The sequence below is a fragment of the Ammospiza nelsoni genome, chromosome 4, assembly GCF_027579445.1.
Source record: "Ammospiza nelsoni isolate bAmmNel1 chromosome 4, bAmmNel1.pri, whole genome shotgun sequence".
Lineage (NCBI taxonomy): Eukaryota > Metazoa > Chordata > Aves > Passeriformes > Passerellidae > Ammospiza > Ammospiza nelsoni.
In genome coordinates this window covers 55,185,969-55,199,536 of record NC_080636.1, presented here as the reverse complement: position 1 = coordinate 55,199,536, position 13,568 = coordinate 55,185,969, and the positions used below count along the sequence as shown (strand labels likewise).

Here is a 13,568-nt window from a genome sequence, read left to right as displayed (position 1 = left end):
TTTTAAAAAATAAACATTACATGAAGGTGCAGGGCTTTATTTCTTTTGATCTTTTTAGAATCATAAGAAACATTAAGGTTGGAAAAGACCTCCAAGATCAGCAAGTCCAACCTTTGACAGATCACCACCTTGTTAACTAAACCAGAGCACTGAGTGCCATGTCCAGGTGTTTTTTGGACACCTCCAGGGATGGTGATTCCACCACTTCCCTGGGCAGTCCATTCCAATGCTTAAAAACCCTTTCAGTGAAAAAATACTTCCTGATGTCCAACCTGAACGTCCCCTGGAACAGCTTGAGGCCATGTCCTTTTGTCTTGTGGAAAACTACTGCATAATCAAACAAAACCATGAGTCCTATTTTTCTTATCTCAAATGTAGCTTAAGACAGAAATCTATTACTTGGACATAGAAAAAAATCAAATAAGGTGAGCAGGTTAAACATTAGGAGATCAGAAGATGAGGGTAATCCAAAGAACTCTTTGCATTAGTCTTCAACACTCAGCAATGGGAAAGTCCCATTCTACAACAATCCTACAAGTGTAACAGAAATGAAGTGTTTAACTGAGGTGATATATGGTAAATTTATGAACATGATCCACACAGAGGTTCTGAATCCCACAATTACCAAAGCAGTTTGAAATACAGAATTCCAGGTAGCACAGTAAAAGTTCTGTTTAGCTCTTCCAAATACTTCATATCAATAACTAAATAGACCTGCATTGAAAGCACTGAGTGAAATAATCCTTCTCTTTGTAAAAAGGTTGTTATAATGATACATTTGTGCCTGAGAGCTCACAGACAATGAAATTATTTAAAAAAAGCCCTAAGCATGTGAAGTGCTGCAAAATATAGGTATACTACATTTTACCAAAAATCCCATAGAGAAATGAGTATAGCCAACAGCATATTTAGCTTTGAGGATGGAGGAGATGTGGGAAACATTAAAAATTACAGGCACATCAAATCAACATTGGGCACATTAGTTAAACTGGCAGTTGAGAGACATTTTTAAGTTAAAACTGTCTCTGAAAAATATTTCCATTTTTTGAGGATTATCAAAAAAACCCATTACTACTACTTTCCAGGGTTTGGAACTAGTGAGGAAATACAGGGAGAAAGACTTGTATTCTTCTAAACTAAAAGGTAGGGTTAGTCAGATATCCTGAAGGTCAATGCAAATACTAGCATTTTATAAACTGTTTTTGTGACCAAACACCAAAATCTCTTTATTTTGTAGTTTTCTACTTTCTGTTTATAACTTTTCTATCATGTTTTCTGTTTCTAAAAATACATACTAATATCAATCACAAGTGTTGATGAACTGAAAAGAAAAATCAACTAAGTAAATAGTGATGTAGAAAATGTACAGAGGTCAAAAGATTCCAATTAGTCAATAACAGAGAAAATAGGAGACAAACCCATTAGAAAAGAAAAAGCAATCATTATTCTAGCATGATGAGAGGAGAAAATCAACTGTGAAAATGAATATTTAAATAAGTAAGATTTGTTGATAGGTCCATACACTCTGTAATTTAAACATTATCACTAGACCAAGAAGTAAGAAAATAAACTTTGTATGGTGGAAGAACAGCCATAAAGAGGCTTTGTAAGTTTTCTTTCAGAATATTTATAATATGATCACTTTAATTTCTAAGGAAATTACAGATAAAAGGAAAGATACCCAGAGAAGAGTCTAGAAGTGACAGACAATGCAAAAGTTTTCCTTTTAAAAGATGTGCTGTGAAGTTTTAAGTGTGAAGCTTTAAGAGTTTGCCACCATCCATACAGTGATTCCAAAGGGGATGAGTGACTGTTTTGACCAGGGTGGCTCACTGAAACCAGCAGGTGATTTTTATGAAGGAGGGCAGAGCCTGAGCAAGTGTTCCTGCACACAGAAGAAGATTTCCTCTTCCTCTCCTCGTAACACCTTATAGATCTGGATTTCAATGTGTTTCATATCAGCAGCCGGAATTGCTGCTTCCCGTTGGATTGAAACTTGAACTTGATTCAAACCACCTCACTCCTCTTTCATGCCCCTCCAGAGTACATAATTCCACTTATCATCCTTTCCATCATCACCTTCTGGGGTTTCCGCTCTTGGAGAGCATTTCCAAACAGGCTGATTTCAGACACCAAGGGACAATATCTAGGCCGTGCCTCATTTTGACGCTGTTCAGGCTCTTTAGAAAACCATTAGTGATTTGATTTTTTAACATGAGTCAGGAGTGTTTGGTGGTATGACAGAAGAAAAGCATTTATGAAAGTGAAGCTCTGTTTGAGCCTTCAATTCCTGTGGAAATGTAAACACACAGTTTTAGAGTAATCTGCATCAAGATACTCAGTTCTGATGGTTATAGATAAACTCCAAAGCTCCTACTGGAAACTCTCTGTAGAAGGAGCCAATTTTGTTGGTGAATGCCCTCACCAACCCAGGTGGGCCATATGATTTCTTTCTGTTCAGAAAGTTACTATCCCTTAAGTCATTTGAGGGAATGGAAAGCCAGAATTAATGTCTAATTATGTTTAGTTTAGCCAGAGCATGCAAAATTCTTATCTCATTTACCTACCCACATGCAGTTACTGTTCCCACAAGAGACACTAAAGAGAAATTAGAGCTTTTTGCGAATACCAGTCCAGAGAGTTTCACTTTACAGAAGTACTTCACAAAAACTCCTTTGTAACCATGATGGAAAAACCTAAGGATTTTTTTCAATCACATCACAGCTCACTGACTGTAAAAGTTTTTGTTTTGGTTTTGTATTTTTTTCCCCTTTTCTTAAAGTCTTTCTAGTATTGGCTATTAAGGAGTTCTCACTTTTTATCACTTTATAAGGAAAAAAACAGCTCAGTTTATCTTTTGCTTATTTTCTGGAGCCTGCAGGAAGCCTCTGCCATCCTAAAGAAAGTCACACATAATAGAGCAGCTTTAGCCCAGTAAGCCAGTCGTTCCCAATTCATCAGTCAAAGTGTTATGCAAGTGGCCCCCTAAATTGATAAATTCCCACAGTGCCTGTTGACCCAGCTGCCAAGTGCTCATGCAGCAGGTGTTGTTTTCATGACCACCCTGACAGTAATACAAACTGTTTAGCAGTTGCATTGACCTCTTAGCTATTAACATTGATACAGGCTTCGCTAGGGACTAGTTTTCAAACATGACAGAATTTCTTAAGACTAGAGGTCATGAACAAGTATACCATATAAGAATAAATTTGATATGCTGCTGAGTTTAAATCTTAAAAGCCGTGAGTTTTTTCCACATTATTCCCATGTAGTAAATCTGGAGACAAGTAACGAGCTTTTGGCATCTCTCCCAGGACTAAAGGTATAGTTTTTAATTTTAGAAGCTGCACCTGAAGAGATGCTATATTTATTCTATGACAAGCAGTAAATTTAGGTTATGACAAGGAGTGAAACAAAATTATTTTTTCTTGACATTTTCCCTTATAAAGGAAAAAACCTCAACAACTGATGCACAAATGTTAGTGATATACTTAAGTATCATTCTAATACCTAAATCTTATATGCAGGTAATTGAAGCACAACATTCAATATATTTTGTATCAAGATTTCTCCTGTTTGAAATCTGAACATCCAAGAATTTTGTCTGCATTTTTTTTTCCTTCACTTTAGTAGGGAAGTAGAGATTTTTGATGTTGTGTCAAAAGCCTGGTGGAGGAATTGTTTTCTGTTCAGTACCATTATTTTACTGCAGAGTTTGGCCCTCCATTTGCATTGATTTATGCACATCTGAGTTACAGACAGCACATACAGCAACTAACCCACTCTGTGTGTTCCGTGGAGCCGCGAACAGAGATGCGCTGAAGAAAGCATGAAGTCCTTAGCTATGCCAGAATGAGTTTTAATTATTAAAGCATGTTGGACTTTTAAATGCATCTAAACAGTAGAGACAGCTTTCTTCTACTAGCTATGGTAAGGCAGCAAAAATTATTTTACACATTGCAGAGTCAAGAATTCCCGGCTCACTGCACACGTCAGCGAAGGGATCCAGCGAGGCCCCAGCCCCCAGTACAACTTTTCCTTCGTGTTCCATACATTTAGAGTTGTTATACAGTTTCATGAAAGCCTGTTTTAACAAGCAAGATATACTGTACTGTACTGTATATATGAACAGCTCTTTAAGATAACTAGAATTGTACAGACCATATAAATAGTCATTATCAGCTACATTTTTGGCTGACTTTCTGCGGACCAAATAGTGCTTACTGTAAGAGTAATCAAGCTGTACCCTTTAGAGTTTTATAGATTGAGGGATACAAGGAAAAAAATTCTCTGCAGCCTGGAGTGTGGCTCCATCTATTCCTCTCCATTTTCCACATCAGGAGACACAGAGAAGCACTGGTTATATAAACAAAATCATGGTCCTGTCTAAGTGCAGGAGAGATCAAGACCCAAGAGTCGGTTTCAGGACTTGCGTTATCTTTGTGAGACTCACTTCAACTTGTGCTCAGCCTGAACATTTCCACCTCTTCCAAGCCCTAAGAATGCAAAGTGTGAGTGCTGTGGGGCAGAGGCTTTCTCTCGACACGTCTTGGTCCCAGAGCAGCGCTTGAATGCTGAGAAAGAAGTGTGGCTTTTCCCAGAGCACAGCTCAGGGAAACCAGCCATTCTCACACGCGAGGATTCCACTGCAGCTGCATTTGTATTCGTCTTCTCCTAAGGCACCTTGCCAACCAGAATTTTTTCCATCTTTGTTTCTACTCCACCCCACCATTAATAAATATTATCCAAGGCTGATGAGTGCAAGTTCTTGATTGATGGTAGAATAAAAGGCAAGGTTATATTCACAAGTACCGAGAGCGGTAGAAAACTTTAAATCATTAAAGTGACCAACCATGCTCAGCTGGATACAAAGAAGTGTGACTTCTGCCTTCCTAATTGCATTCAAAAAGAGCTATGTATTACAGTGCTATCACAGACAAATATTTCACATCTATTAATAAAATAAATCATTATCTTCCCAAATAAAATACCTTTGTGACTAAAGAGGTCATTCTTTGCTAAAGATATGCCACTGGAGCTCTTTTCCAAGAGATGCTCCAGGAGCCTGAGGTTATGTTTCCTGCTAAACTCTGTACTGAAATTGTGCTTGAGCAAGAGAAAGAGAAGCCTCCCATTTAAAGTAACTTGAAATAAATGAGCTTTAAGTAGTGACAGGTAAAGAATGTTGCATCCTGTGCAGTTGGCCATACAGAAATAATTTCAAATGCAGATTTTTCTTCCAGATGTAGGAATTAGAAGACAGATTCTTTTTACCTTAAATCTGAAAAAATCTCCACTGAAAATCATATTATTTTCTAGAACCATTTCCAAAACATCGTTGCATATGAATATTGCTAATAATTTTTTAAGCGTAGGAACTTTCTTAACCAGAACTATGTAATACAATCATTGCTCATTACAGAACTGGAAGTCCTTACAGGTCAAAAAAATAATGCATTCTATTTAAAAGATAGCTGTGGAAATATGTAAACAGTAAAACTGAAAGGGTTTCAAATATGCTGCACCAAAGGTGTCAAAACATGTTTCAAAGCCCTTAAATAATACAGGACCTTCAGTCTGATTCTCAGAAATGCTTTGGAAATCAGGACTTGGTGCTATGCTAGAGAAGCACCTACACATTCTTTCTGTCCTTAACCTCTTTGGGGAACCAGTTCTTGTGTGTGGATGTTTAAATAATCATGGTAGTAATTAAGACTGAGCAGAGAAAGTGCTATGCTGAAACAAACCAGTGGGCCTGTACTCTATTGCCCTGTTTCAAGGAAAAATGCAAGAAACCCTGTAGTGAACCATTAACAAGATGCATGTCAAAATGGGAGGGGGAAATGTAAGCCCAGTCAGCTGGTGAGGGACTTAGGTGTGAATTCTTATTTTTTAAAAAATTATTTTTATCCTATCCAATATTACTCTGAATGGCGCCATTGCACACAAAAATATCTATTTAAAATCCTAGTAGAACATGGCCTTCAGATATCTTTTGATATCTTAGTAGTCACAAGTTCAGCTAGTTAATTTTATTTTCTTTGGCTTAATTTTTTTCCCTTGATGTTTCTTCTGATGTTGAAATGGGAGATAAACAAGAATGCCAATTTTTTTTCCCTATTTTTCTTCAGTCACCGTTTTCTACATCTCCATCATACCCATTCTTTCTCAGACCCCAAAAGATATCCTTTCCTCTGCACAGGAGTATCAGTCTAAGAATTTAATATGTGACAGAGTAATCAGTGCACAAGCTGCTATTCCAGCTATTTGCACATAATTGGGGTGTTAATACTGATGCCAGTATAAGGAACAATGTCTTATTCTATTCTATTCTATTCTATTCTATTCTATTCTATTCTATTCTATTCTATTCTGTTCTCTCAGAATTTTATTTTGGTTTGTTTGGATTCTAGCTGGACACTTAGCCAAGGTTTCTCTAAGCTCTCCACTAAACTATTAGAATCTTTTTCCTGCTCATTTCAGGCTTAGTATGTATGGCAGTAGTTAAGATGATTTCCTGGGGAATGAGTAATTTTGTATTTGTCACTAATTAACTTAATTTTCCATGATGCTCCTATTTCAATTACTTGATTAGACCACTTGGGAGATCCTGACATTCTTTTCCAAACTTGTACCTGTGCAATCAAACCTACAGCAGAGACACAACATGGTACCTGTACTGGGAACCTGTAGCCTTTGGATGGTCCTATCATCCTAACCAAAACATCCAGTGTCAGAAATATTTTAAGCCATCTGAAGTAGAATTTCCTTTGTGCACACATTCCACAGAATCACCTGATGGTGAATGGCTGAGTTTGGAAGGCATCTCTGGAGGGCACCTGGTCCACCCACCCTGCTCAAACAGGGCCTCCCACAGCCAATTTCCCACACAATTTCTGAGTATCTCCAGTGATGGAGACTCCACAACTCTCTGGGCAACCTGTGCTAGTGCTTAGTCACTCTCAGAGTGAAAAAGTCTTTTCTGATGTTCAGATGCTTAAATAAGCATCCAGAATGCACAATCCAAATATCATTCTGTGGAAATGTGGAAATAAAAAGCCAGCAGTTTAAAGCTGAATTCGTAGACAGAGGAAATACTTCTGTAAAATTATTACACATCACAATGCCATAAAACTTGTTCAGGTTACTCTTCCCCCTTTCTTAGGGGAAATCTAGATCAGCTAGAAATGAAAAAAAAAACACCATCACTGCCTGCAATAAGCTGGCAGCTTTATGAAGATAAACCTTCAGCAAGCTGCTTTTGGCAGGTTCATGCTTCAAGAATTCTCAAGGAATATTGCTTAATCTTGTGGAAGATCTCTGAAGGCAGTTACATAAAATAATAGAAAATTGTACTGTATTTTCCTGTAATATATCATCTCTAGGCTTACTTCTTTTTCTGAGGAAAAGAAATCTCATTATTTTTCCCACTGATAATGTTACAGCAGAGAATCAGGCCTTTATTTTAAAAATCAAAATTTTTCTTCTTGATCCTGACTTTTAATTCTGTTTGGTTTGTATGGGTTTTTTCAGGCCTTTAGTCCCTGAAGAATGCAAAAGAACAGCTCAGCCTGCACAGATCCTGACATCTGAATGCTCAAGGCACTGTCGGAACGGGCACTGCACTCCCACAGGAAAATGCTGCTGTAATCAAGGCTGGGAAGGAGAGTTCTGCAGAACTGGTTTGTATACAGATCCACAGCAACAAGTGGAAAAAGCAGTGACATGTCATAGTTGGCTTTTAATTATTTGCTCAGAGAAACTGTCAGTATATGTTGACCAATATATTGGCCTTCAGTTGTAAGACAACATTAGAAAATACCGATTTCATGAGCTGCAGGAGAACAATAAGTCTTTAGATGAATGCAACTGCTAAAACATCTAATGCATTGTGAGCCAGTGCAGAATGCAATTGATAGCATAAACATGACAACAGTATTTTTTTTTCACCAAGATTTTCCAATGAACGGAGGTGCAGTCACTACATGTCCTGTGTTTGGACATTCACCTTCCACTTCCAGTATCATCACTGTCAGTGTCAAAGAGAGGTGACTTGTCAGGAAAGATGGTAAAGAAGAACTGCAGGTCTCCATTGCATCTTTTGCACTTCACTAATTTAATGCATATATTTTAGTTTTGGTACATTCTTGCTTTTGATCCTGCCAAATGAAATGGCTCTACCAGTTTGTTGAGGAGAATTCTCTGTACAATATATCATGAAACAGCAAATAATCAATGTTATTGTGATCCATTATTACAGTGATTTCATCAGGTCCTATCTTGTTGCTTTAGCTTTTAAAAGTCACTTGGAAAAGTGACTGTGACTGAACTGAGGTGATGGGTGTGCCAGCCAAGGGATGGGGTGAATGAGCCTAGAGTGTCCCAGCTGTGCCATCGCTGTCTCAGAGGCTGTGGCTCTGTCTGAGCTGTGTCATTTTGGCCAGTGCAGCTGTCCCAGAGCCAGCCTGGGTAACAGGAGATGTTATTACAAAGATTTTATTCCTCAGCATCAGCAGAGGCCCCTGACCGGGCATATTTTGGACAGCAACTTTGACCAGATGAGAGATTAACACTGAGATGTCCATATTGTGGCAGCAGAACTCAAAGAAATAGCAAGGACTAAGGGAAAACAAGGATCCCACAATGGATCATGGATAATTCAGGTTGGAAGGGCGCTTAGGAGGGCCCTGGGGAAGCAGGGTCAACTATGAAGTCCATGTAGGCTGGAGTGTAAATTTCAGCAACCTCCAGGTTTTTAGTGATGAGCAGAAGTGACTTTGGAATGAAATGAAATTATTAAACCACTAATAAAATATCGTTCTGGCAAAGACTCATGAGCTGACCATTCCCAACCCAGCAATGAAGGCAGGTTAGAGAAATGGATGAGCTCATCTGGCCAAATATCCCAACTTCAATTGTCCTCACTTTCCAGAGCTGTCCTGCATTTAGAGAATGAGGACCATCTACAGCCTTGGTCCAAGTGGAACTAAAAAGTAAAAAATGCCTCCAACATGAACATAAATGGGTCTTGAATAAGATGTTTTGTTTTAAAAATCACAGCTTTATGATAGATAATTTGATGGACATGATGAGCAAGAAAGCCACAGAAAATATTTAGACTAAGGATCTTTCTTCCCTGTATCCCACACAACAATTAATAGGGATGGTCTAAGTTGAACCTCAAGTTACTATTATAGTTTAAATAAGAAAATTTACCTTACAAGGTATGAGTTTCCTTTTCATGTAGTTAAGAAATTCTTAGAATCAAGAAAACCTGCATATCTAGAGTGTAGTATAAATATCCATAAATCCATATTAAAGTTCATTGCAATCAATAATATTAAGCAGCATAACACCTGCAGAAAAAGAAAGATATTTTATATACATTATATATATCACAGTCCTGTGACTACTCCAGAAGAAAATACTACCACAACTAAAGTCATGGATTATTAATTTTGCTAACACTGGCTACAATTTAAAACAGGAGCTATATTTGAAAGACTGAAGCAAGCTGATTGACCTAATTGACCTAGAATTCTATAGATAAATCGCCAGGCATCTGCTAAAGAGAGGCGAAAGCTTTGAAACTTACAAAATTGATAAAAATGGTTGAAAAACACCCTGGCTTTTTTTTTCTCCAATAGGAATTCAGTTTTGTTCCCAGCATTGAGTGATTCAAGAGCTAAAGGAGTGCACTGGGTGCACTGCTCAGGTGTAGTGTGCTTTGCTAAGGCATGTGTGTCGTGCAGAATTCTGAGTATACAAAGGAGTGTGCCTGAGATTCCTAAATGAAACCTGAATATGGGAATTGGATATTTCATAAAAAATCTGTTATTTGAGTTTATCAGTCTTTCCCAGGTAACATCCTCACAGATATACAAAATTACTTCCTCCTTCTTATAGTCTAAACCTTTAGAAAATGTGCCTTCAACACTCCTAATATTTCATCCTTTCTATGTTGTTTGTAATTTATATGCTTTATCACTACAAGGTTAGAAAAGCTCTAAATGAATGTGTAGTGTATCTTTTTTTTAGTTTGTGATGATCTAAACAAATTAGAAAATCTCTGGTTTTTTCACCCACAGCAAAATGTGACCCAGCCTGCCGACATGGAGGTGTCTGTGTAAGGCCCAATAAATGCTTGTGTAAAAAAGGCTATCTCGGCCCCCAGTGTGAACAAGTGGACAGAAACATCCGAAGAGTGACAAGGGCAGGTATTCTGGATCAGATCCTAGACATGACATCCTATTTGCTGGATCTAACCAGCTACATTGTATAGTTTCTGGGACTATTTGGAAACTCCACTTTCAGCGGGCATTTGTTTTGAATCCTGTCGTTTTTGAAAGACTGTTATCCTGCAACAAACACCGGTGATTTGATTTCCTTTATTAATTTAAGTGTAATATCCACCAATGTGCAGAAAAATCCCCTGTATGTGTGTAAATATTCCTGCACGTCTCCACAGGCGTCCCGATATCCAATATGTGCACACATACACACGCAGCCGCTATCACAAATACGGTTTTGCAGAGAGTGGAATCTTTTTTAATATTTATTTCTTCATGAGAAATAGTTTACAAAGCAATTCCACTGTAAAACACATTTTCGTCAAAGGACTTTGCTGATGTCTTAATGGATTCTTTGACATCCCAGAAATCTCGTTCCTGTACCTATCTGATTATAGCAGTGAGAAAGCAGTTTCCAAACATGGCTGTATAAACTGCTGGACTTAATAAAATCCAGTTGTAACAGTTTCTAAGGTAAACTGAACTCCATCATGAGACAATATTTCAGAACTGCTTAATGCATTCCTATCTAGGCAATTCATTTTAAGACTGTAACCTTCACTTTCATCAATGTAACTCTATTACAGAATGTTATTTCTTTATCTAGCATAGATGCAAAAATCTGGTTATCGCAGCTTAATATCAAGATTGTTTCAAGTGTTTAATAATTAAATTATATTCGCATATTTCAAAACCAGTCATCCTAGAAGGTCTGTTTTTTATCATATATTTTATTTAACGATGGGCACTGGGTTCATGTTACATATTTATATTATTTTATTTTATTTTTATAATATAGACATCACCTAGATGAGACAGCTTTACCATGTCCTGTAAAATACTAAAGTTACATTTTTCACCAAGGTAATTGGAAAGACTGGGAAAGAGGGAGCAAACACACACTTCAATGTGTTGTGGATCTAATCTAGAAATGTACCCTTGTGTCAACTTGTGTTCATTTACAGTGGATGAGAAAAAAAAGCAAACATCCACCAACCCTAATAAAATTGCAGCATGTGTTTCAAGTGTCCATAAAGTGATTTGCACTGTAGCAGGGCAGTGCAAGAGGCAGACTCTGCCCATGCCACACTGAATGGGGTGTCCCAGGGAAAGAGCTCTCATGAGCATGGGCTGCCTGTGCACGGTGTCACTTGTACAAAACCTACAGCAGCTCTTGCCAAATGTGGTTCTAAGTGTTCCTCAGAGAGCCAAGAAAACCAAGTGTTTGTAAATGCATCAATAAATGTGGTGTATGTGCTGTAGCCAGGTTTTCTAAGGTATTAATTAATTAGATGTATCTGCAGAACTGGTGCCCTCTTATCTCCAGCTCTACTGCCAGTTTCTTTGTTCACTGCTTACAAACTATCAGCTTTCCTTTGCACTACCTGCAAACTACCTACTGCAGCTTTTACAGAATCTTGCCTAAGAAAAGAAAGCAGAGCAGCCCCAGTGTGCACATCCTGTGGTCCTTAGAAGCAGCTGCTCATGCATCAAAGATTGATAACACTTTAGTCAAACAGATCTAAAAGACTTTCCTCATGTTACATTCTAGTAGTAAAATCACTCTCCAGGGCAGCAGCATGCAACAAATTTTCCTTTTCAGAAATTTGTCAGTGTTCATTTAGCGAGTATTAAATCTGAAATTACAGCATAACCAATACTTGCATTTCTGTGTCTCACACATTCCAGCTCTGAGGAACAGACAGTTCCATTTGCCTTCCATATATGTTTGCCTGGGTTTCAGTGACCTCATGCCAAATGGAAATTGGTTGAGAAATCTTGGTTAAGTGCTCAGAGAACAATGGTCTGCATTAAAAAGTGCATGCATAATTTTGCACAATGTAGATTCAACTGACAGTCCATTGAAAGACATCTTGGGATTAAATGAGCATGAAGACCAAATTGCCCTCTCACCCCAGAAAAGGGTGGTCCCTTATAGTCACACGAACACTTCATTGGCTAAGCAGTGTGACCAATCTTAAAATGAACCCTGTGGTAGCATCTGTAGGTTAATAGCAGCTCTTTGTCTCCACTGCTTTCTGCCTTTAGTCTTTTCCCTGAATTCCATCACAAAAAGTTCTACAATTAAAAAATGTCCTGACAACCATTTTTGTAAATTGACCTTAGCATCTAATCTTTCCTTATTCAACGTGGGTGACAAAAATGTGAACTTCTCATGAATGAGCCAGCTGTCTAAATCTGTCACATAGCATGGTTTTATTACACTCTTCATAGTCAGCAAGGCAAGAAAGTCGCTGAAGTATTTTAGCAACGTTGAAATATCTGACAGAGATAACATCTTTAACACTTTCTTCAATGAAATATATTTAAAAATAAACCCAACTTTAACTCTACTGTGACATGTTGTTTTCAGCAACCAGCTGGGGAGACATGATAGCTCTTTTCTCACTGCTTAGTGCCTTAAAAAATACCACAGATGGCACCTAAATTGGAGTTCACAATAATATATACATGCCACAGTCATGCAGAGAACAGAAAACAATGATCTTGGAGTTTTGATCTTAATAATAATGAAAATTTAGTTTGCTAGTGAAATCTGAAAATAAAAATCCAGTAAGAGCTAAGAATTAAATCCAGGCTTCATTCAAATCAACAGCAAAAACTCACATCAACTGTGCTGCACCCAGAAAATCACTTTCAAATTTAAGCAAAAATTTAAGCAAAATTCTTCAGGTTGTTTTATTTAAAAAAAAAAAAAATTGCTCTGAATCATTCCATAAAAACTTCAAAATTAAGGAATAATCTAAGTGAAGTTCTGAAGGAGAGAGGAGATAGTTTGTGAAACTGTTTTGCTTCATTTTTAAATCATCTTTTATATTGTGTGAAAGCAGGCATCTGCATTAAGCCCACATGTTCATAGGAAGTCCCAGTGGAAAAGAAGTATTCTCATAAAAAAAAAAAAAAAGAAAGAAAAAAAAATCCTAGCTGCTTATTTATCAAAAGAAATTATACTATTAAAAAGAGTGAGCAAACCCCAGGCCTAGCCACCCAAGATGCTGATATAAAAAGGGCAACTGCAGTAATTGCCCTGAGAATTGGCATACAAAAAAAAAAAAAGAGTCTGTAGAAAGCCTGTTGCCAGTTAGGTCATTCTGCAGCCATTCTCACACAGCCTCCGAGAGTGTCCCAGAATAAAACTGAGCTTATAAATGAAACTAGATAAATGAGGCAATTAGATAAGGGCCTCCAGAAGGGATTTTATGTATGTGTTCAAGTTGTCTCTGTCTCTGTGTCTCTCTCTCCTAATCTTTTATTCCA

At 37.6% G+C, this 13,568-nt stretch overlaps 1 protein-coding gene across 1 annotated transcript in view; it reads left to right on the top strand.

Annotated features, from left to right (window-relative positions):
* Nucleotides 1–13,319, top strand: part of HHIP (hedgehog interacting protein) — a 70,924-nt gene extending 57,605 nt beyond the window's left edge. The window contains exons 12-13 of the mRNA XM_059470759.1: nucleotides 7,534–7,682; nucleotides 10,089–13,319. Coding sequence (XP_059326742.1) covers nucleotides 7,534–7,682; nucleotides 10,089–10,282 — 343 coding nt within the window. The 3' untranslated portion in view covers nucleotides 10,283–13,319. The remainder of the gene's footprint in view (nucleotides 1–7,533; nucleotides 7,683–10,088) is intronic.
* The last annotated feature ends 249 nt before the right edge of the window (nucleotides 13,320–13,568 follow it).